Raw genomic sequence first — 25474 nt, 5'->3', positions numbered from 1 at the left:
TCTTATTCCTTGCCTCTTCTCTCGATGTGAATTTGTGCACATTTTTATGTTGGAACATTGTGTTAATAATAACCAGTCTATGTTCTGATCAGAAATTCAACAGGTATTTGCCATTATTATTAGCTTTGCTCTTTTTTTCAAATTTTCCCAAAATATTTTTATATGTCTGACAATCACTTTCTTCTCTGCTATTTAGATCCCCAACATGGACCAACTTTTCTTTTTTCATTGTGTCATTTGCTTTCTCTAAAGCCTCAAAAAAAAATTACTCCACTTTTACCTTAGTAGAACCTTATGTGGGACCATAGAACAAATAAGTCATTGTCCAGTTGCCCATTCTGATGTTTGCTCACATCATTCTGCTTAATATTGCTTGCCATTCAAGAAGATTAGTCTCATATTCAGTTGAATACTATAGCTACTCTTTTTCCCTAATTGTTATTACCTGAATATAGCATTTTGTATTTATTTCTTAGAAAGATCTCACCAATTTTTGTCTTTTTTTTGTTTGTTTCAGTCACCACTATTATGTTGATCTGGTACTTATCCAATTTCCCAGCTAGCTCCATTTGTTTGCCATTCAGGCTTCTTTTGTTGATAGTACTGATCTTTAACTCCAGCAATGTTGAGTTGGGATGTGTTTCAGGATTTGTTCCAGTAGCTGACTTTTTGCTGTTCGCCCTGTTGAAAACAATAGAGACCTTGTTTAACCAGGCAATGCCCCAGCTGTCATAAAATTTTGTCATGTTGTACCATCATTTTATTTGCGGTTTAAGCCAATAAGAATGCAATTTGTCAGCTGAATTCCAAATTGTCAGCCCATCTTCGTTCATTCAGTGTCCAGGTAGATACTTAACAGGGTTCACCATGAGAAGGTGAGAAATGGACATTAGTTTAGAATCCCTTGTTGGTTTTCCACATTCCTTTAAAGGCTATGTGGAGGTCTCCTCTCAGTAATTCATCTTTGATCCTTAAGCATCCCCCAGATCCTGTCTTATCCTTGCTAAAAGTACTGTACTCTTTGTGTTCAATACCAGTTTGTATGTCTGCTTCTGATAGCCAACTCTCATTAATGCCTACAACATGAGGTCCCACTATATTAACGAAGGCAACAAACTCTATTTCTTTGTTTCTGATACTCCTAGCATTCGTGTACAGACAATAAATTACCTGTATGCTTTTTTACATACACTTGTCTTTTGCATGCATGACATAGTTTGATAACTTGCAGATGTCTGCTCTTACTAGTTCCTTTACTTATGCAGACATCATTACGCATGCTTGATAGGTCGAAAAACAGAATCGTTCTCTCTTCATAATTATTTCCATAATAATAATAATAACCATTCCCATGATTAACACAGCTACCTAACATTGTTGCTCTTATATACAGATTCTCACAATTCCATTCATTAGAATTCAGTTTCCCTGACTCTGTGTGTTAGCTCTTATATCATTTAATAATTTTTGAAGCATCCTGATGCCAAATGCATTCAGCTGTAGGCCATCCCTCTTATACAAATCCAATCTTCCCTGAAACTCACTCTACACATCCAAAACCTCATATCATTCCTCTACAAAACCTACACATTAGAATCATAGCCCTTCTTCTTAATTCATTTTTATTATATTAAGGTAATATACTTGCTATTTTCACTTTCTCGCTCTTCAGTATGCACTAATTTTACTGTAGTCTGTTTAAGTATGAAATGTTATTACTTGAATGAAATTCATTAGTATGTGTTGGATTGTTCAAAAATGAGAACTATTAGTTTTTCATTTAAGTGTTAGATTGACCTTGAATAATTATTATTTCGTGCAAATTTTGTATGGATCAGATTTCCAATATATTCTATCAGTATCTAATAGCTTTATCAAGGTAACACATAGAAATGCAGTACACAAACTATTGATAATGGAATAATAATTAATTTCTGTTCACATCTAGCATAAGTCATATAATCTGTTATTGTAACTAGGTATTGCAACCTAAAAATATTAGATTGTTATTCTGGTTCAGTTTAATTCTCATGATAACATTTGCAACTTAGTAACAGCCTTCAAAATATAGGCAGGTAACACATTTGTTTGTGCATACAAATAGTGTGAAAGCTCTGTGGATTGTGAACAACAAATCAGTAAATAAATAGAAAATAACTTAATGTGCAAAATCATTAGAAAACTTTCCATTATTAAAAATTCTATAAGTTTTATTTTATAATGCAAAATAATTGGAAGATTTTTGAGTAAGTTGATATCAAAAATAAGAATGCAATATTTAAAAATTTGAGGCATGGTTTTTCTTGTTGAAATAACATGAAGTTATTCTACACTGCACTGCAACACAAAAAAATTATTTTCAGTCAACTCTTACTATAGCAAACTTTTAGGAACTAACAGGAATGGTTTGTTATAATAGACAAACTATTCCTGTTAGTCCCTAGAAATAGTTTGTTATAATAGAAAGTTTGTTATAATAGAAAGTTTGTTATGGTGGTTTTTCCCTTCAGTCGTTTCCCGATCCCTAGGTGACTTTGTAGGCCCCACAAAGTTTTCCTGATGAGATTTTTATAGGGTAGTTCATCACTGCTCAACCCCTCCCCCTCCCCATTTTATCCAGGATCAGGATTTGCATATGGCTGGGATGTATTCCTTACTGTAATCCATGTGTGTTCACAGAGCCAGTTTGCCTGTTCTGGAAGATGAAAAACCTTCCTGGTGAAAAAAATCCCCCCTACCTCATACGAGACTGGCTAGCTCACCTTTTGTCGAAAGAGGCCAGATAAAGGTTCTTCACATCACTAACGGGAATCGAACCCAGGTCTTTCCACCCAAAAGGCTTCGTCTATACTGACTGAGCTACAGAGGCTCAAGTTTGTTATAGTGAATTTCTTTTAGAGCAGATTTGTGCCTATAAGACTGTTCAGGAATTTTGGGTAGTTTGTTATAGTGAGCTTGTTATTAAGGTATCTATTATAGTGAGAATTGCTGTATTTGTATTATCATTTAATGTGTCCATCTCCCTCCCCCACAAACAATTTATAATATATTTTTTAAGTTAGATAAGGTTTGTTTGTTAATCAGAGACAAAGTGATTTCTGTTGTTCATTTGTTATGATAGCATCAAAATAATTATTCTGCTTAAATTTACTGATATTTTTATTACAACATACTGTATTTATTACTTAACTTCAAGGACAAATATTAATATAGTTGTATGCACAATAGTTTGTCTCCTGTCTTTGTTTACATGCAGGCATTGTTGTTATATTATTATATGACACCTCCATAGAGGTTTTAAAAATCTGCTTTACTACACAGCATGACACCATTAAATCTCTCACTAAATCTGTCAGCACAGTACTTGCCACTTAGTAGACAAGTATTTGTCTCTTACTTTCATGTGTTCGCAAGCGAGTTTGCTGATTTTGTGGAAGGAAATGTTCTCGTACCTGTGTATGAGATTGGGTAACTCAACTTAACTTAAAATGGCCCCATAACATTCCTGATATCATGACATATTATTGCCAAGTTTTGCTTTAAAAATTTTTATGCATTTCATAAAGTATGGTATTAGTATATTATTTAACAAAGAATTTTATGGTTAAATCATATTCAACAGTGTAAAATAACCTGGTCTGTATATTTTAATGCAAATCTCTTATCTAAATACATTATTTATTATCCATTTATGCTCTCCTGGTTTAGCAGAACTCGCTTTCATTCTCTAATCAGTAGATTATAAGTTTTAATCTGATTGTGGATGTTTATAAATGTCTTTAGGTAGAAGAGGAAGTTTTATCCAGTGAGAGACCACCATCCTACTTAAAGACACGTGTTGCTTGAAAAAGTTTCTCCTCTAGAGAAGTTTCAGGATTTATTTCATCCATAGCATTAGTGTACAAGAGGTTTCAACCTTTTATAGGTGTGATTCACATAAAAAATTAAAATAATCAAAGATGATAATCACAGTGTGTATATATACACCAACATGGACATACTTTAGTCAACATTTGGTGTCCACTGGAAAAAAACAAAATCCATTTTGTTGCAAGTTTTTTCACTTGGTTATACTATAAATTAAAGATGCCAAGAAATTATATTCTTGATATAATCCTTTATCCAAGTGTAAGCAAGCAAAGTTTGCATGTGAAGTCGCTTCATGATTGAGCTATTTGTATATCGAGGCTGATGACTTCACATTAATTGCCTTAGCATCCCATAATGCAATGCACATATCTTCATGGACATGTATAATGCTATTCAGTGAGAGCCAGACCCCAGAAGTGATACCAAGCTTGAAGTAATGCAGAAGTCATATTTCCATACACAAGTAGGCCAAAAGTTGTCATACATTATTACTAAAATACTCTGGGTTGGAGATAGATGTTGAAAATTTTTCACTTGGTTTTACTATAAATTAAAGATGCCAAGAAAGGCAATTGATGTGAAGTCATTAGCCTCTATATACAAGATCCCAGTCGTGAAGTTTGCGCGTGAAGGATACTTCATCTACAAACTTTGTTTGTTTACACTTGGCATCTTTAATTTAAATCCTTTTTATTTATAACTTAAAAGTTTTAGTGATTATATTTTATTCAGTGGTAATGTAAAATTAATGGGTCAGTAACATTTGGTAATTATGGCTACTGCTTCTTGTAAGTACAAGTACACACTGCTGTAGAGTATTTGGAAAGTTGCCCTATTACTGGACTGTTTTGATTAAAAGATCTACTCAGGTTCTGAGGTAGGATTTTGAAAATAGGAGACTCGCTTATAATATGATAAGTTGCAAAATTCTGACATTTTTAAAATATGGTCTGAAAACATTTTCTTAAAACTAATAGCATTTCTTTTATAATCATGCAATAGCACATGCTGTCACAAATGAATGAAAGGGTTTGGAATGACTTAGAAATATTTTGTTAATGCATACTGTTTGTTAAATACTGCATAGATTGCTACTTTGTTTATATGTTTGTTATCTTTGCTTTATCTATAGTCGTATATACGAGATACTTCCACATCGCATTCAGCAATGGCAGAGCAGTTCATGTGTTGCAGACGAGAAAAACAGAATAGCACTGGAAGCTGTCAGAAGTGAACAAATGGAAGCAAAAGAAATGCTTACTCGGCTAGACATGAAACAGCAACAACTGGAGGAACTCATCGACAGGGCAAAAAAGGCTGTTGTTGCTCCAGATCAGGAAGTTAGTATAATGAAATCTATAGCTTTTTTTTTTTTTTTTCAATTTTTATTATTATTATTATTATTTTATTTTTTTATTTTTTACATTAAACTTTGTATTTCTTATATATTTTCAAGATGGTAATTTATCTGACTAATGCATGTTATATTTGCTATATTATTTTTTAAAAAGAATTGAATGACTAGAACCAAGATTTAAGTAAAAAGGTTTTAATATAAAAACACGACTAGTTTCGGCTTGTAACAGCCTTCATCAGATGACATTATAAAAGAAAGAAAAAACACTAAAACACTGAAGCTTAAATAAACTATGAACATCATAGAGAGTCTCTATACATAATTGACATTAAATAGTTGTGGTTGTATTTAAAGCTGTTCTTTCGTTTGTTGTATTGTTGGGAAAGTATGTGCTAGTAGCATCTCGTGAACGCCAGTACATGATTACAGCTGAATGACTATCTGGGAGGTTGTAGCTCAAGTGATTATTTAGATGAACAGGACTGAAGATGATTTCCCTAGATTCCACGATTTTTCTCTCTAGTTCATCATTGCAACAGAAGATGTTGGTAGATTTTTCCCAGCAGACTTTGTGACTTTGGCTTTCATCATTAGGATTAGCCGAGAAAAGGATATGACTTGATAATGCACTGGCTCGCTGTCTCTTGTAAGTAATGTCCCTCATGTGTTCTTCCATATGCAATTCAACAGATTTGTCTGTCTGCCCAAAATAAGGAATATCACAATCACGCAATATTTTATATACACCAGGGTATTTGAGATGATGATGATGACAAGGTTTTGGGTGGCTTATTAAGAAATGGATCTTTGGAAGTGGAGTGAACAAGGTTCTGATATTGTATTTTCTTAGAACTTTTGCTAATTTATGTGAGACTGTACTTATGTAAGGAATAGATATATTGCCTTTGAATCTATTTGTTTCTTCTGAGCGATGTGTAAGAGGATTAAGAAGGAATCTTTCAATGATTCTCTTGGAATATCCATTAACTTTGAAAGAAGTTTTGAGATGGTTTATTTCTGTAAGAAGTTCCTTTGGGTCATCCAGAAGAGAACGGGCTCTATGTCCCAAGGTGGAAATTATTCCAAGCTTATGAGGAGGGAAGTGATGGGACTGACTATGCAGATATCTGTTGGTATGTGTGGGCTTTCTATATATCGATATTTTGAGTTTACCAGAAGAGCAGGTCAGTTTGACATCAAGAAAAGGCAGGGAATTATCCGTTTCAAGCTCGGCAGTAAACTTCATACTATGATGTCGGCTATTGAGATGTTCGAGGAAAACCATAAGGGAATCATGTGCATGGCTCCAAATAATGAAGACATCGTCTACATAGCGTTTCCAAACTTTAGGTGTTAAAATAAAGGAAGAGATAGCCTTGGTTTCAAAATCCTCTAAGTAAATATTTGCGAGTACAGGGGATAAAGGATTACCCATACCCAGTCCATGATTTTGCTTGTATATAGTATCTTGAAATCTGAAGTAACCGGACTTGATGCAATGTGTAAGCAAGGCTAACATTTTTTTGGATAACTTGTCCTTGAGTAATGTTAGGACTTCATCTGTCGGTACATTAGTGAACAGAGAAGTTATGTCCAAGCTAGCCATGATTTCATCTTCATAACTGTTATATCCTTGATGTATGTAACAATCTGTTATATCCTTGATGTATGTAAATGGCTTCTATTTCGAGTGATCTGCATGCTAAAAGAAGCAGTAACAACTTTTCCTTGTTCTTTATATTCTTTGCTCTTATTTAGCATAGTACAAACTGTAGACTCACTGTATCCCAGGTCTCGCACAATCATTGTATTACTAGTGCCACTTCCATGTCTCTTAATGACTTCCAGCTTTTCTACTCGCTGTAGATTTGGCGACAAAAATTTTTCATAATGTAAAAAAATTGCATTAACTGTGATTAATCACTCGCTTAAAGTGGGGAAATAATATCATTTCACTCAATCATGCTAACTGAGTATCATATGTGGCGTGTATCCAGAGCATGGTCTGCAAGACCAGAGTCGCTGTACTGGAGAAACCAGATGTAGTCCTTGTGTTCTGATATTCACTGTCCTGCCTGTTTGGCCAAAGTAAGATAGCTGCAAGGGACCTGGTATATACCAGGTAGGTCTAGGGGAAGTGGTTGGTCTCTAGTGGAGCGGATAAGGGACGCCAATTTTCTATATGGTCTGTAACACGAGGTCAAGTCATGTTTTTTTAGGATTTTGGTAATTTTCTGAGGTGCCTCGGATGTAGGGGATGGTGATGGATTTAGAGTAATCCTTGTTGTGAAGGGAGGTTGTGGTTTACTGGTTTCAAAAGTTTTTGGATTTTTTTGGAGGGTAGCCATTGGCTGAGAAAGTGTTGAGTATGTGGTTTAGTTCTGTGGTTACGGCATTGTCATCTGAACAGATTAATTTTTCCCTGTTATATAGTGTTTTTATAACCCCATATTGTTGTGTGTGTGGGAGGGGGGGGGGTGCTGGTGAATGTATCTGCCTGTATGGGTAGGTTTTCTGTAAACAGAGAAAACCAAGGATCCATCAGGCTGGTGAGTGATTAGTATCTAGGAAAGAGAGACTGTTGTTTTCCCTCTTTTTCCAAGGTGAACTGGATTCTGGGGTGTTGGTTGTTTAAGTGTGTTAGGAAGGAGAGGAGTGTATCGGAGCTATATGGCCAAATAGCGAACACATCATGAACGTAGTGAAGCCATATGGTTGGTTTTTTGTGGGGCAGAGTTTAATTCTGCCCCACATATGGCTGCCAACCATATGGCTTCACTACGTTGATGTTGTGTTCGAATCAAGTTCACCCTGGAAAAAGAGAAAAACAACAGCCTCCCTTTCTTAGACATCCTAGTCACCTGCTGGCCTGATGGAACCTTGGTTTTCTCAGTTTATAGAAAACCCACCCATACAGGCAGATACATTCACCAATAACACTCCATAACAATATGGAGCTATTAAGACACTACACAACTTGGCTAAACTTATCTGTTCAAATGACAATGCCCTAACCACAGAACTAAACCACATCCTCAACACTTTCTCAGCCAATGGCTACCCCCCCCCAAAAAAAAATAAAAAAAAAAACATGACTTGACCTCGTGTTACAGACCATATAGAAAATTGGCATCCCTTATCTGCTCCACTAAAGACCAACCACTTCCCCTAGACCTACCTGGTATATACCAGGTCCCTTGCAGCTGTAAGCTGTCCTACTTTGGCCAAACATTCAAGACTGCAAATATCAGAACACAAGGACTACATCCGGTTTCTCCAGTACAGCCATTCTGGTCTTGCAGAGCATGCTCTGGATACACGCCACAGAATACGCTGGAAGAAAGCCATGGTAATACACCGTAGTAAATTTAAACATGAAAGGCTATTCATGGAATCAGTCTCAGCCCTAAGCAACATGCCAAACCTCAACAAATTTGGTTGCATGAGACTGCCCCAAATTTGGAAGACTTACATCAGACCTTCATCCCAACGGCCAAGAATACCTATATAGCCTGCCGGGGGGGGCACCATCAGGACTTTTAGGAGAAACAATAGCTTCCTCCTTTGTCCTCATTTACTGTGTGTAGTGCCTGTGTGCACGTGTCTTTATTTTAAGTTCCTGCGAAGATGGCAATGTGACGTTGCTGAAATATTGGAAATATAGATTAAAGTTTAATTTAAATTATATCCTTTGTACGCTGTAAATTCCTTAAGTTATTTAATAAGCAACCAGTATTTAGGAGACTTATTCCTCTGTAGTTTTCACAGTTGCACTAATCATTGCCTTATTCCAACTTTCTGGGATTTTTCCTTGCTTCTAGATATTGTTAAATAATTTTGAAAGTCGTTTGATGAAGTTTGGGGGGGGGGATGTCTTCATATTTCATAAGTTCTATATTTATTCCATCTTCTCTTATTACTTATTCCATAATAGTAATAATAAACCTGACATGTGGCAGTACAACTGGAGCAAGTAATATTTGATCAGAAATGGCTCAAATATAGAGGGTGATAAATTTTACAGTAACTAGAGTACACAATTCAGGTGATTTCGAATTCCAGATGATTGGCCTGGTACTTATATAAAAAGGAAAATAAAGCTAAACGTGAGAACTCGGAGTAATTTCCCTAATGACATTCCCAGGTAATTTATGCAAGCATAATTGAGAAGGTTATGAGAAACTTGAATAAAAAGTTGGATTCAGGCCAAATAGAGGTTGACAAGAACAAATTTTTTACTATAAGACATATTTGACAAATAATGGTAATATAACAAGAATCTGTATTTAAGCTTTGTTGATCTGGAAAAGGCATATAAGGTGTTAAAAGAAAGCTGACTAATTTGGAATAAAAATGAACAGTAAAAAGACGACTATGAAAATAAGCTAGAACATGGAAATCATTAATGCCATTCTCAATGTAGAACCTATAAAACAAAATATTTGAGCTGTGTGAGAACAATTTTCTGTCAAGATGACAAATTAAATTTGGAAATGGATAATAGAATAGGTTTTATTGGAAGCCAGTTGAATAAATTTATATGGAGTAAAAGAGAAATTAACCAAAATACTAAACTTGCAATATAATTGATAGTATTTAAACTAAGTTTAGGTTATAGATTGGAGAACTAGAATAGAAATCAAGACCAAAGAATGGATAAAATTTGAGAAAAATTAATGGAGTGAGCAGATAGGCATCAATGACATGATCATATTACAAATGAAGATGTCATTTTCATTTTTAACATGCAAGCTTGATAAAATTTTGTTCATTTAAATTTTAAATTGTTTTAAATTATATTAATGTAACTTTTTGCTCATAATGATTATTATCTACAGGGTTTTACCCTCTGACTTTAAGTATGTTAACTTTATGGTTTACTTTGTTAGAACACAGATGGTGAAACTGAAGAAGGAGAGCTGAGTACATACTGTGTTACCTGTGGTCACGAGATTGGAGCAAGAACAGCTTTGAAGCACATGGAAAAATGTTTCAATAAAGTAAGTTGAAATTCACTACAAACAGAATCGTGATTAATTTGATCTTGTTGTCTTTTCCATGACCATTTTTTCTTTTACAGCAGGGGGGGGGGGATTATCAGAAATTGCTAAATATCATTACCAATGTTCCCTCTAAACTGCATGTGTGTACATACACATTGATTAAAAAGCAAGGCCATGCGCGCACGCACGCATGCATAATAACTGTGTGTGCAAAAATTTTGCTTTCAGAATTTTTAATTTACAGTCAGTAAGTCTTGAACCAGTGTATTTAATAATTTCTCCAATATCTCCATTCCAGTATTATTCTAATCCATTCCAACTTAATACATTCTAATTAGTTACTTTTAACCTGCACCATGTGAGTGAAGGTAAGCAAGTTGCACAGGTATATTTGTTTAGACAATACAGTCACTTGTATTCAGGCAAATGATGATGGATTTTTGTAACTATGCAGATTTAAGTAAATTAATTCAGTACTTGCAATTTTACAGGTTATGTCTAGACAAGAAAAAGAGCAACATTAACATGAGAAATATTACAGTAACACATGCACATGTTCACACACACACACTGAGTGTGAGACTGGAAACTTCCACACACACACACACACACAATGTTTTATATGAAGATGTGAACAAGCAAAATTACAGCAAATGCTTGATCATTACAGCAAATGCTTGATAATTGTTTTGGAAGAATTTTTTTTTTAAATTGTATTACATTACATTACAAGTTAAAGAGAAATATTTGGGGAGGGAGATGACCAAGTGCAGCCCTTTTCTTGTGAAGCACAAGATTCAATTTTCTTTTTTATATAGAATTTATTTTTGCATGCAACATCATTCCATTCATGCACTACTCTAGGAGAGGAAAATCTAGCCCTAATAAATTATATATTTAGTTTAATCCTTCATCCAAGTGTAAGCATACAAAGTTTGCACATGAAGTACCTTCAGGACTGGGGCAACTCGTGGCAAAGGTGGACTAAGTTCTCATTACTTTCCTTAGTATCCCATAAAATAAAGGATTAAATGAAATATATAATTTATAGTCTAACCAAGTGGGAAAAAAGGTTGATAGCTTTTAGCAAAATGGCTGTTCATTAGTTGAACAATCACTTCTGCATCAGTCACCTGTATACTTCTGCATTCATTAGAGCTATTCTTTCAGATTCATTCTTTCTTTTACTTGCAGCATAATGACCGAATTCTTTTGAATTGTCTTTGACTTGCAGAGCCAGTTTTTTTTCATACCTGGACTTAACTTCCATACAACACTTGTGACTCTTCTGGGGTATTTTTGAGGTATTGAAACTTGTGGGGGTATCCAGAACTATAGAATAACATGCATGCCACAGTAAATAACTCTTTTATTATGTAAATATTTCTTCTTATGTATCATAATTTATCTGTAATATTTTAATTTAATTAATTTTAATTTCAGCCCAGTAGTTTTAATCCATGAACACGCAACTGTATATAGAGTATGACTATTAAATTATTTAAGGAATTGACAATGTATACTGGAATATTAATTAAAAGAAGCTTTAATAAATACCTCCTATTTTTCGGCAATGTCACATTGCCATCTTCATGGGAACATACAACTATGACATGTGCATGGAGGCACTATAAAAAGCAAATGAAGCAGAAGAGAGAAAACTGCTGTTGTTCCTAGAGTCCTAAAGGTGCCCCATAGCAGGCACGTTCACCAGTACAGCCAATCTGGGCTTGTAGACCATGCTCTGGATGCCCGCCATAGAATATGTTGGAAGAAAGATTGTTCATGGAATCAGCCTCAGCTCTAAAAAAACTTTCCAAACCTGAACAAATTTGGGTGCATGAGACTGTCCCAAATTTCGGAAGCTTGCATCTTGAGAACTTCAGTCCAACAACCCAATATAGCCTGCTAGGGAGCACCTTTAGGACTCAAGAAACAATATTAGTTTTCTCTTTTCTGCTTCGTTTGCTTTTTGTAGTGCCTGCGTCCACATGTCATAGTGGATGCAGGCACTACCTCCACATGAAATATAGGAGGTATTTTTTAAATAATTTAATAGTCATGTGTTACCAACGTATAAGTCCATCTACAAGAATTACGATCATCCATGGAGATTCTATCGCATGCAAGGCTCGCCAATGCTGCAAACTAAAGCTGAAGATATCGAGACAATTAAATCGTGTGACCTTCTTAAAACGCTGCTGGGATAATGAGGTAATCCCAAATTGTGTAAAATTAAAGCAGCGTTTCTCTTCACTGAAGGCTCTCTGCATTTATAACCACGCTAGCTTCGGCCTACTATGAGAACAAATTACCACTACTCACGTTCTCCTAGTCAACATAAACAAAGCTATTCGGGTGCTAGAAGCAGAGGCGTAGCTGGGGGGGGGGGGGGTCCGCACCGGGCAGCACGTTGAACTTTTGCAGTTAATTCTAAAATACAGTCTTGAGAACTCATTTTCAAATATTGTAATGCTACTGCGAATTTTCCTCACAATTGCTGTAAGTGTTGCTAGTTGTGAGAGGAGTTTTTCTAAATAAAATTGATTAAGAATTACCTACATTACTATGAAATAGACTTCACCAATGTCATCGACAATTTTGCTAAGGGAAAAGCAAGAAAATAACATTTTAGAATGTTGAAATTAAAGTTTTACTTCAAAAATAAATATAGTGTTTTAATTTATTTCCCTATACATCATTTTGACTTTTTGTAGTATTTTTGGTGTGTATTGAGAGGGGTGGCAAACTCAGAGACCGCCCCAGGCAGCAAAAGCTCTAGCTACACCAATGGCTAGAGGAGGAGCTTTCCAATAGGCTGAACCACAACCTTTGGACGATTCTCTATGATGTCTCGTGCACTTCGGCAGCAAAAAGAATTTGAAAAGATATGAAGTCGGCACATCAAAAAATTTGAAAACTTGAAAAAGCACTCTACCTTTTAAACCTCAACAACCACTCAACACTGTAATCAACCTTTCTTCTGTTACATTGAAGCCTGAGGCACTCAATGCACTGGCACGTGGCCACAATTTAGCCATATCTCCTAAGAAGATACTGGCCAAAGAAATAATGATTCAGATAGAACGTGGTATCCGCAACCTTCTAAATATATCGGCAACAATATCAGACTGGATGTAGCTGGTGTTCTGACCAAAGCAAGACCATCAAAAGCCAACCTATCCAAAGGAGAATATAAAGCTCTAAGAAAAACAAAGAAATGGTAATCACCAAAGGGGATAAGGGAAATGCCACTGTGATTCCCAACCAAACGACTACACAGGTAAGCTTAATGCTTTATTGTTAGATCGGGCTACCTACCTCCCTATTGAGTATAATCCCACCAGTTCCCAAATTAGAACACACCAAAGTCCCCTTAAGAAGGTTACTTCTGGGCCTGTGGAAGTTGCCAACAAACTAAAACCTTTTAACTCTAGATCCCCCCCCCCCCCCCCCCGAATATATGGACTTCCAAAAATACATAAACAAAATGTGCCATTACGTCCCATAGTGGATGGCATTGATTCCCCCCCCCCCCCCCACATACAAATTAGCCAAACATTTAGCCAATGCGCTCACACACTATACTGGCAATACACCATCACACATAAAAAACTCAGCCCACTTCATAGCCAGTATAGAAAACCTCTCACTCCAACATACTGACATAATGGTTAGTTTTGACGTCTCCTCCCTATTCACAAATGTCCCACTCAAGGAAACCTTAGAGTTCATCCAAGCCAAATTTCCTCCTGATATCTCAGCCCTATTTCAGTTCACAATGAACTCAGGTTATTTCATTTGGCAAGGAAAATTCTACAAACGGATAGAAGGGACAGCCATGGGTTCACCACTCTCCCCACCCCTGACCAACTTCTTTATGGAGACTTTTGAAGAGAAAGCCTTAAATTCAGCCCCACAAAAACCCACTGTTTGGCTTCACTATGTTGATGATGTGTTTGCTATTTGGCCACATGGCTTAGATACACTCCACTCCTTCTTAACATACTTAAACAACAAACACCCCAGAATCCAGTTCACCTTGGAAAAAGAGGGAAAACAACAGTCTCCCTTTCCTAGACACTCTAATCACTCGCCAGCCTGATGGATCCTTGGTTTTCTCTGTTTACAGAAAACCCACCCATACTGGCAGATACATTCACCAGCAAACCCCCCCCCCCCTTCACAACAATATGGAGTTATGAAAACACTATATAACAGGGAAAAATTCATCTGTTCAGATGACAATGCCGTAATCACAGAACTAAACCACATCTTTAACACTTTCTTAACCAATGGCTACAATCCCCCAAAAATATTAAAACCAGTTAACCCCCTCACCCTCCCTGCCTTCATAACAAAGATTGCACTAAATCCATCAACTTTCCTATATCTGGGGAACCTCTGAAAAGTTAACCAAAATCTTACAAAAATATGACCTGATTTCTTGTTACAAACCATATAAAAAATTGGCATCTCTTATCCTCTTCACCAATAACCAACCACTACCTGGGGTATACCAGGTCCCTTGCAGTTGTAAACTGTCCTACTTTGGCCAAACAGGCAGGACAGCAAATGTCAAGATTTGGGAACTCAAAGACTACCATATCTATTACAGCAGTTATTCAATTTAGTCAGGGAATCTTGCAGACTTACACTGGATTTACTTAGAAGTATAACATCATCCACATAAAGTAAACAGCTGAGATTAATATTTCCAATTTTGATATTGAACATTCTTGTCTGACACCAGATTTAACGTCAAACTATCTTCCTGTACTTCCTTCATTTCTAATTGCTGAATTCTAACTCAAATAAAGACAAAGTATTACTTGATATATTGACACCATATAACTGCAGTATTTTGAATAGCTTTTCTCTTGGCCCCTTGTCATATGCCTTTTCCAGATCTACAAAAACTTAAACAGAATCTGTCTGAACACAGTCATCGTCATCAAAATTCCTGCCATGTACCCTCAAGGGGGTGTACAGGATACGATAGTACTACATGAAAAAAAAATTACATCATTACTAACTTCCTATCTACAATTTTCCTCCAAATCAGTCTATTACTTGTCAAGACTCCAACATTATCAGATCTTATATTTCTATCGTCTAAGGCACTTTGTACCGTATCAATTCTTTTGTATTTTGAATAGCTTTTCTCTTGGCCCCTTGTCATATGCCTTTTCCAGATCTACAAAAACTTAAACAGAATCTGTCTGACCACAGTCATCATCATCATCAAAATTCCTGTCATGTACCCTCAAGGGGTGTACAGGATATTATAGTACTACATGAAAAAAATTACATCATTACTTACTTCCTATCTACAATTTTCCTCCAAATCATTCTTGTTACTTGTCAAGACTCCAACATTATCAGATCTTATATTTCTATCGTCTAAGGCACTTTGTACCGTATCAATCCACCTATATGTTGGTCTTCCTCTGGGTCATTTTCCTGCCAACCTGGCAGAGAACACTTGTTTTGCTAATCTTTCCTCTCCCATTCTATTTAAGTGACCATACCACCTGAGATTAGCTCTGCTAACGCATTCCTGGATGCTGACAATGTCAAGTTCTTTCCTAATATCCTCGTTTTTAATATGATATTGCCATTGATGCCATCTGTTCACGCCTATAATCTTTCTTGGGACTCTCATATCTGCGGTCTCTAGTCTTTGGTCAAGTGTTTTACTTCAGACCCAGCTCTCAGATCCATAAGTTAAAACTGGTTTGAACACTGTCTTGTATACAGCTAATTTAGTGTTCCGACTAATTTCTCTCTTATTCCATATGAAATTATTCAATTGACTTCCCACCATACCAGTTTTGCTGATTCTGTTGTCTATTTCTATATTTAATTTACCATCTTCACTAAAAATCGTGCCTAAGTAGCTGAAATGTTTTACTTGTTCCACAAGTTCTCCATTCACAACACAGTTGACATTTTGAATGATTCTGCCTATTTTCATTGTTTTTGTCTTTTTATTGTTGACCTTCATACCATATCTATTACAACAGTTAATCAATTTAGTCAGAGAATCTTGCTGACTTGTAGCGGATTCATTTAGAAATATAACATCATCCGCATAAAGCAAAGAGCTGACATTAACATCTCCAATTTTGATATCAGGTTTAATACCACTTTCCTTCATAATGTGATCCATATACAGGGTGTTCGGGATAAATTTGACATATTTATAATTAATTATATTTTTCCGTAAGTTACATGTATTAACACACACTTCTCTTCATTTAAAAGGTTGGACCCTTCTTCATTCATATACAAGATGTCAGAAAGGATGGATAGCTGGAACCCACCTGAATCATGGAAGAGAATAACTTGTATCATGATGATTCGTGCCGGCCATCAAAATAAGGATATTTCGACTGCTGCCCAATGCTCCCTGAATACAGTAAAAACAATCAGGCATGAACTAGAGACTTGCAATGGTGACTACGAGGATGTATCAAGAAGAAAGATCCCTAGCAGACGATCTGATTGCGTTCGTACAGCAGAATTCCTCGCAAATCTGCAGGAACAGGTGTTGAAGAACCCTGGCATTGGAATTCGGGCTTTGTCACGTGAAATGAATGTTGCAGCCTCTACTATGAAGCTTGCACTCAATGAAGACCTCCGCTACTACTCATACAAGCGCCGCAAAGGTCAGCTGCTTACAGAAAAGGCCCGTGAAAAACGTTTGATAAACGCGAAGAAACTTCTAAGCAGAGTGAAACATCCTGCGGAACCACAAACAATCTGGTTCTTTTCCGATGAGAAAAACTTTTGCCAGGATCAAAAACACAACACGCAGAATAACAGATGGCTTGCATACAGTACAAAGGACATTCCTCGTGTAATGCAGACTAAATTTCCCCAAACTGTGATGGTTTTCGGATGTGTATCCTCTGAAGGCAATGTGATGCCTCCGCATTTTTTCCAAGAGGTCCTCAGGTTGACTTCAGATGGCTACGTGGAGTTGCTAAACACTGTAGTCAAGCCCTGGATAACAAGGGTAGCCAATGGTAGGCCGTATGTATGGCAGCAGGATTCGGCCCCTTGCCACACCTCTGGGAAAAGTCAAAAATGGTTGTCTGAAAATTTCTACGACTTCACCAGTCCAAATGTTTGGCCTCCAAACTCCCCAGACCTTAACCCCATGGATTATTTTGTATGGGGCGCAGTTGAAAAAGACACCAATCGCACTTCCAGTAATACAAAAGCCCAGTTAATGGATAAAATTAAAACAGTTTTTGCGGCCCTTCCCAGGGAGACTGTAGCATCAGCTTGTTCGAGGTTCCGAAGCAGAATTGAAGCTGTGATCAATGCTAATGGTGGTTATTTTGAGTAAATCTTGTTGATAGTATTGTAATTAACTCTGCCTGTAATGTTTTTTTGTCAATTCATTAAATTTAATAGATACAAAGAAGATTTTCTTTTTCCTTACGAAACTGTCAAATTTATCCCGAACACCCTGTAGATAATGAATAACAGAGGGGATAATGTACATCTTTGTCTCACACCAGATTTAACATTAAACCATCATCCTGTACTTCCTTCAATTCTAATTGCTGACTTACAACTCAAACAAAGACTAAGTATTGCTTGATATATAATGCCCCATTGACACCATATAACTGTAATGTGTTGAATAGCTTCTCTCTCTCAGCACCTTGTCATATGCCTTTTCCAAATCAACAAAACTTAAATACAGATCTTAGTTATATTCCCATGCTTTCTCAACTATTTGTCATAAAGTGAAGATCTGATCTCCTGACAGCCTCTATTTGGCCTGAATCCAGCTTGTTCTTCACCAAGCTTTTCTTTCACAATTCTACTCCAATCATCGGAAATTCGTCCCTCTGTCCAGGCTTTCTGAACTATGCAGTGCAGCCACTGTAAGACTTATACCACCATACTTCAGCATTTCTGGTCGAATATCATCTATTCCTGCTGCCTTTCCACATTTCAAGCCTTTGATGACTTTTTCTACTTGAAGTAAGGATATGTATTCCTGACTGCATGCCTGGTCAGTGTTTTTTACCACTGTGCTGTCATCACTGCTTGTTTCATTTAGCAGTTTTTCAAAGTAATTACTCCATACTTCAAGGATATCTTTTTCTCCTGTTTTCATGTCACCTTTATCATCTCTAACTCCTTTTACAGCACTCTTTCCTCCATTCCTAAGCTTCATCAACAACCTCCAGAATATTTGGCTACCTTCTTGATATTTATTTTCTATATTCTTGCCAAAGTTTTCCCATGACTTTTTTAGCTAGTTTTACAGTGTGTTTAGCATTCTTGCATTTGTCTCTGTATTCTCTAAGAGCACAAGCTGACTTATTTGCCAGGAACTTTTGATATGCTTTCTTCTTTTCCTTTACTGCCTCTTTAACTTCCTGTGTCCACCATGGAGTTCTAATTTTTCTATCCTTGCAGACAACTTCACCACATGCCTCTCCAGCTGAATCAATCAGGGCTTTTTTCAAGGCTTGCCACTGAATCTCCAAGGCTTGATTCCTGTTCTCAAACTCTTTCATTTTTTTCTTTAATAATCTTTGTGTATTTTAGTCTACAGTTCACATCTGAGAGCTGCTCAACTTTTATTTGCTTTAAAACTTTCTTACATGTTATTCTTTTCAATATGAAATTCAATTTTATCCTGCTCAAGACCAAATAGTGATCACTTCCAATTTCAAATCCTCTGTACACTCTGGTGTCCTGCACCAGGGAGAAAACATCACTATCAACAATAACATAGTCAATGAGACTTTTCTTATGCCTTGCTTCTTCTCTCCATGTGAATTTGTGCACATTTCTATGTTGGAACATGGTGTTAGTAATGACCAGTCCATGTCCTGAGCAGAAATCCAACAGATATTTACCATTATTATTAGCTTTGCTCTTTTCTCCAAATTTTCCCAAAATATTTTTGTATGTCTCACAATCATTTCCTACTCTATTATTTAGATCCCCAACAAGGACCAACTTTTCCTTTTTCATTGTGTCAGTTGCTTTTTCTAAAAAATTCCTCCACTTCTACCTTAGTAGAACCTACTGGTAGCACCATAGGCACGAATAAGTCTCATTGTCCAGTTCCCCATTCTCATATTTGCCCACATTACTCTACTTGAGACTGACTGCCATTCAAGAAGATTAGCCTCGTATTTTGTGTTGAATACTATGGCTACTCCTTCTTTTCCTTGATTGTCATTGCCTGAATATAACATTTTGTATTTATTGCTCAGAAAGATCTCACCAGTTTTGGTGTTTTTTGTTTCAGTCACCCCTATTATGTCGATCTGGTACTTATCTAATTCCTCAGCTAGCTCCATTTCTTTGCCATTCAGGCTTCTTATGTTGATAATACCGATCTTTAACTCTGGTGATGTTGAGTTGGGGTGTGTTTTCAGATTTGTTCCAGTAGCTGACTTTTCGCTGTTCGCCCTGGTTCCCTGACGAAAACAATGGGGGCCTTGTTTAACCAGGCGATGCCCCAGCCGGCATGAAATTCTGTCGTTTTGTACCATCATTTTTTTTTTTTTTTTTCATTTTTTTTATTTTGGTTTAACCAATAACAATACAATTTGGTCGGCTAAATCCCAAATTGCCAGCCCATCCTCGTTCGTTCGGTATTCTAGTAGATACCCTACAGGGTGCACCACGAGAAGGTGAGGATTGGACATTAAGTCAGAAGCACAGTGCTGGGTTAAAATTGCATGTGGACAAAAAATTCTTATAAGAATTTTTCAAAATATTAAAAAAAAACGTCAAACTATCTTCCTGTACTTCCTTCAATTCTAATTTCTGAATTCAACTCAAATAAAGACAAAGTATTGCTTGAAATATTGACACCATATAACTGCAGTATTTTGAATAGCTTTTCTCTTGGCACCTTGTCATATGCCTTTTCCAGATCTACAAAAACTTAAAGAGAATCTGTCTGACCACAGTGCTGGGTTAAAATTGCATGTTGAAAAAATTCTTATAAGAATTTTTCAAAATATTTAAAAAGAATTAAATCTTAATTATATTATATTAATTATATAAACATTATATTCTCATGATTTCTCAACAATTTGTCGTCAAGTGAAAATCTGATCCTGACAGCCTCTATTTGGCCTGAATCCAGCTTGTTTTGCACCAAACTTCCCTCCCACAATCCTCCTCAACCGTTTACTTGCGTAAATCTTACCAGGAACACCCAGTAGGGAAATACCTCTGTAATTCGCACATTCAATTTTATTTCACATATTATATGTGGATGCTATGATAGCACTACTCCAATCATCTGGAATTTGTCTCTCTGTCCAGACCTTGTGAACTATTCAGTGCAGCCACTGTAAGACTTTTATACCTCCATACTTGAGCATTTCTGTTTGATTATCATCTACTCCAGCTGTCCTTCCATAATCATCTCTAATTATTTTACAGCACTCTTTCCTCCATTTCTGAGCTTCTTAAATAACCTCCAGAATATTTTGCCACCTTCTTGATATCTATTTTCTATGTTTTTACCAGTCTTTCAATGACTTTTGTTTAGCTAGTTTTACACAGTATTTAACTTTCTTACATTTGTCTCTGTATTCTCTAAGAGCGAAAGCTGGCTTATTTGCCAGGAACTTTTTCCTACTTTCTTCTTTTCCTTCATTGCCTCTTTAACTTCCTGTGTCCACCATGAAGTTCTGAATTTTCTATCCTTGCAGACATCTCACCACATGCTTCTCTGACTGAATTTCTTAGGGCTTGCCACTGAATCTCCAAGGTTTGGTTCCTGTTCTCGAACTCTTTTCATTTTTTCTTGAATAATGTTTGTGTCTACAATTCACATCTGAAAGCTGTTCAACATTTAATTGCTTTAAAACTTTCTACATGTTTTTCTTTTCAATATGAAATTCAATTTTATCTTGCTCAAGACTAAATGATGATCATTTCCAGTTTCAAATCCTCTGTACACTCTGGTGTCCTGCACCAGTGAGAAATCACTATCAACAATAACATAGTCAATGAGACTTTTCTTATTCCTTATCTCTTCTCTCATCTGAATTCATGCACATTTTTATGTTGGAACATGGTGTTAGTAATAACCAGTCCATGTTCTGAGCAAAAATCCAACAGGTATTTGACATTATTATTAGCTTTGCTCTTTTCTCCAAATTTTCCCAAAATATTTTTTGTATGTCTGACAATCATTTTTTTCTCTGCTATTTAGTTCTCCAACAAGGACCAACTTTTCTTTTTTCATTGTGTCAGTTGCTTTCTCTAAAGCAGTAGTCGCCAAAGTGGTCGATATCGACCTCCAAGGGTTGATTGGGGGTTGATAGAAAAATATAAGACATCATTGTACGGGTAATATTTAACTCGGTTAACTTGGATTACCTCCATCCTGAATGACAACGCAATTAAGAGTGAATCATGGGAGGAGTGACATGAATAGGACCTGTAAGACGGAGCAAGGTCATGAAAATAGTTACTGAGGCCGATCAAGTAGGCCAAAATGAAGTGTTTACTAATAAACGGATGTTGGTGGTTCCTCCTCGGTCGGCACGGCGGGAGCGAGATTGCAACACGTGCGTTGTTCTTATTTACTTATTACTTACACGTATCCGATCCCAGTCTCATTTTTGCCCATCGACATACAAGTGAGCGTTAATTTTCTAAAATTAATCAACATACATATTATAATTCAATCATTATTCATTCACAAACTAAACTTCTCTATGTTGAAGTGTTGAGCATGGCTGGTTGTAATACTAGTGATATTAATACAAGTAGATTATTAATATCACTACTAATACCAGTGATATTACTAGTGATAGTAATAGTAATATAATAATATATACTATATAATATATGTTATACATACAATAAACATTGTAACTATAAAATAAACAGTCACAAAACTCACATAAGTGTCTTTTTTGCTTGTCCTATTATAATTACATAATAGTAAAATAGAGGTGTTCGATAAAAAGTCAAGATACTCTTGAAGGATATGGTCAAAAAAGTTTGGCGACCCCTGCTCTCAAGCCTCAAAAAAAATTACTCCACTTTTACCTTAGTAGAACCTTATGTGGGACCATCAGAACAAATAAGTCTCATTGTCCAGTTCCCCATTCAATTTGCCTAGATGACTCTACTTGATATTGCCTGCCATTCAAGAAGATTAGCCTCATATTTAGTGTTAAATACTATAACTACTTCTTCTTTTCCTTGATTGTCATTACCTGAATACGAGGGTGGTCTGAAAAGTCCTCGGCCTAACAATAAAAAAATGAATTTATAATTTTAAAATTATTTTTATTTTTTTAATATAATCTCTTTTAAGACTAATACATTTATTCCAGTGATTCTCCAGTGCCATTATCCCTTCCCTGTAGTAGTAGTTCTCAGTAAGATCTGCAAAATACCCCTCTACAGCTGCAATCACCTCTTGATTCGAAGAAAAATGCTGACCAGAGAGGAAGAGTTTTAGTTTAGGGATGAGATAGAAGTCAGAGGGAGCCAAATCTGGAGAATAGGGTGGATGTTCCAATAATTCATAGTGCAGATTCCTTAATTTTTCCATTGACAAAACACTTTTGTGGGCAGGTGCACTGTCCTGTTGAAAGATGATTTTTTTCTTCTGCAAACCATTTCTTTTCTTATAACTTTTTTTTCTCGTCTAGCCTGGTTAAAAGATTGGAATAATATTCCCCAGTTATTGTTTCACCCCTTTCAAGATAATTAATAAACAAAATGCCTTTAGCATCCCAAAACACCGATGCCATGACCTTTCCTGCTGACGGAACTGACTTTGTCTTCTTTGGTGCTGAACAGTTGGCTTCTGTCCACTGTTTTGACTGCTCTTTGGATTCTGGTATGTAATGGTGAATCCAAGTCTAATCTATAGTAATTAATCATGCACAAAATCAGTTTTATTCTTGTTAAAATGCTCCAAGCACTGTTCAGAGATTTTCAGGCAAGTGAATTTTTTATCTGCTGTGAGCATGCGCAGCACTCATTTTGCGCAAAGCTTTTTCATTTGCAATTCTTCATGCAAAATATATCCTGCACGTTCTTTTGAAATGCCTGTAGTCTCCACAATTTCATGCACTTTGACTCGCCGGTTATCCAATACCATATCGTGCACTTGATCAATGATTTCTGGTGTTGTTACACTTTTTGGATGTCCTTCATGTGGATTATCTTCAAGGTGGTATGGCCATGTTTAAACTCGGCCGCCCATTTCTTAATTGTCGAATACGAAGGAGAAGAGTGTCCATAAACTTTTATGAATTTCTTTTCTTGTTAAACCTTCTTTCACAAAGAATTTTATAACCTAACGATACTGAATGTTATCCAAACAAAATATTTATGATAAAATGACCTGCAATTTCACATGGATGCTTATATAAGACAGATGTATTAACTTAGAAGAAAAAAAATCTTGCCGATAATGTTACCATCTATGGTCGAGGCTGAACTTCATGAAATTCTGTCATGTTGCACCTTTTATATTGTGATTTAAGTCAATAAGAATACAGTTTGGTTGGCTAAATTCCAAATTACCAGCCCATTCTGGTTCTTTCAGCATTGAGGTAGATACCTAGCAGGGTGTGCACCTTGAGAAGGTGAGGATTGGACATTAGATCAGAATCCCTGGTCAGTTCTCTGCATTCCTGTAAAGGCTATGTGGAGGTCTCTTCTCAGTTATACAGCTTTCTCTAATTTTCTAATAAAAAATAAATAATAAATAAAATAAAACAGATAAAAATGACACGATTTTACATGATTGCTAAATTAACCAATCACTCACATATAACCTCAAGCCAAAATTGATCTCTTGAATATTGTCTCTTGTTTGTGAAGACTGGAATGAAAATATCTCCTCCTCGTTCTCCTTATTGCACAGATACAAGCAAAACAATAAGTTTTTATTGTGTTATAATGCAAATAGAAGTAGAGGCTATATATTATATTTAGTGATAATTAGAGATATTTGGAATGAAATTTCACATGTATAATGAAAATTACTTCCATTCCCACAGACATTTCTATGTTGCCAAAATAATATAGAAGTTTTATCACGCTGGGTGCACTAACTAAATAACAACATATTTCAAATTTTCATTTGCAGAAAGTATGTGGTCACACTTGTTCATAAGTCATTGGATGCAAAAACCAACAAATTTATGTAAAGTAAATTTTCAGAAGAAAAAAAATTATATAACTTGAAATCAAATAGAATTACAGTTTCAGTATCATTAGCAGTTCAGAAATACTAAATTTATAAATAAAATTCGTTGTCAGAAACATTGACATCGATGTTTATAAACATCGATATCAATATAAACTAGTGTATATATATTGTATGTAGTGTATACAGTGGAACCTCGGTTGTTGATCGACTCTCATCTTGAACAAATCAGTTCCTGAACATATTTTCCGAAGAAAAGCGCACCAGTTTCTGAACAGAATCTCGGTTCCCGAACAGGCAAACTGGCAACCACATGCTCTGTGGGATGAGATGTACTGCGGGAGAGTGTCAGTTACGCCACAGCCTCCACTTAGTACAGACACCTGCTCGAATTTGCAGTGCATTTTCTTGATTTTGTTTGTGTTTTGTTGTTTTTTTTTTGGGGGGGGGGCAAAGAAGGATAGTGATGGCAGCAAAGCGAAAAGAAAAGTTGTTAGAACAACGATAGGTGAAAAAAAAGAAATCGCATCCAAACATGAAAATGCCATTCGTGTCTCGGATCATGTTATGCAGTTCGGGGTGGCGAAATCAACGATTTGTACAATACTCAAAAATAAAGAGGCAATCAATTTTTGTCTATATTTTATCTATTTATTGTGTTTATTCTTTTTGAGTAAGATTTTATACATTTTCATTGTTTTGTATACAATTTTATGTATGAAGTACTGTTATAAAGGTTTAAATAAGCAATCATCTTGGGTTCGGGTACGGATTAATCCATTTTACATTAATTCTTATGGGGAAAGGGTTTCAGTTTTCAAACAAATCGGTTTCCGAGCAGCCTCTAGGAACGAATTATATTTGACAACAGAGGTTCCACTGTATAGTGTATATGTCAATATAAACTAGTGTCTGCCCAATGCAAAAGAGATGTGTTGAATGAGTCAGGTGAGTTCCCACCTAACATGCTAAATAGCCTGGCATGAACATGCTAAAATACATGCAGCAGCAGCTATTTATCCCTTGCAGTTCATCTTCAAACTCTCAGAGCAAAATTTT

General features: G+C 36.0%; 1 protein-coding gene across 3 annotated transcripts in view; it reads left to right on the top strand.

The window, feature by feature from the left end:
- LOC150110057 (CXXC-type zinc finger protein 1-like) overlaps positions 1 to 25474 on the top strand; it is a 298921-nt gene that overhangs the window by 209265 nt on the left and 64182 nt on the right. For all 3 annotated transcript variants that reach the window (XM_090390972.1, XM_090390959.1, XM_090390969.1), the window contains exons 11-12: positions 5003 to 5210; positions 10117 to 10227. In XM_090390972.1, the coding sequence (XP_090247098.1) occupies positions 5003 to 5210; positions 10117 to 10227 (319 nt within the window). The remainder of the gene's footprint in view (positions 1 to 5002; positions 5211 to 10116; positions 10228 to 25474) is intronic.

This window comes from Typopeltis vanoorti, chromosome 1, assembly GCF_054136105.1.
Source record: "Typopeltis vanoorti isolate ZY-2024b chromosome 1, IOZ_Tvanoo_1.0, whole genome shotgun sequence".
NCBI lineage: Eukaryota > Metazoa > Arthropoda > Arachnida > Uropygi > Thelyphonidae > Typopeltis > Typopeltis vanoorti.
This window is presented reverse-complemented; position numbering and strand designations above follow the sequence as displayed.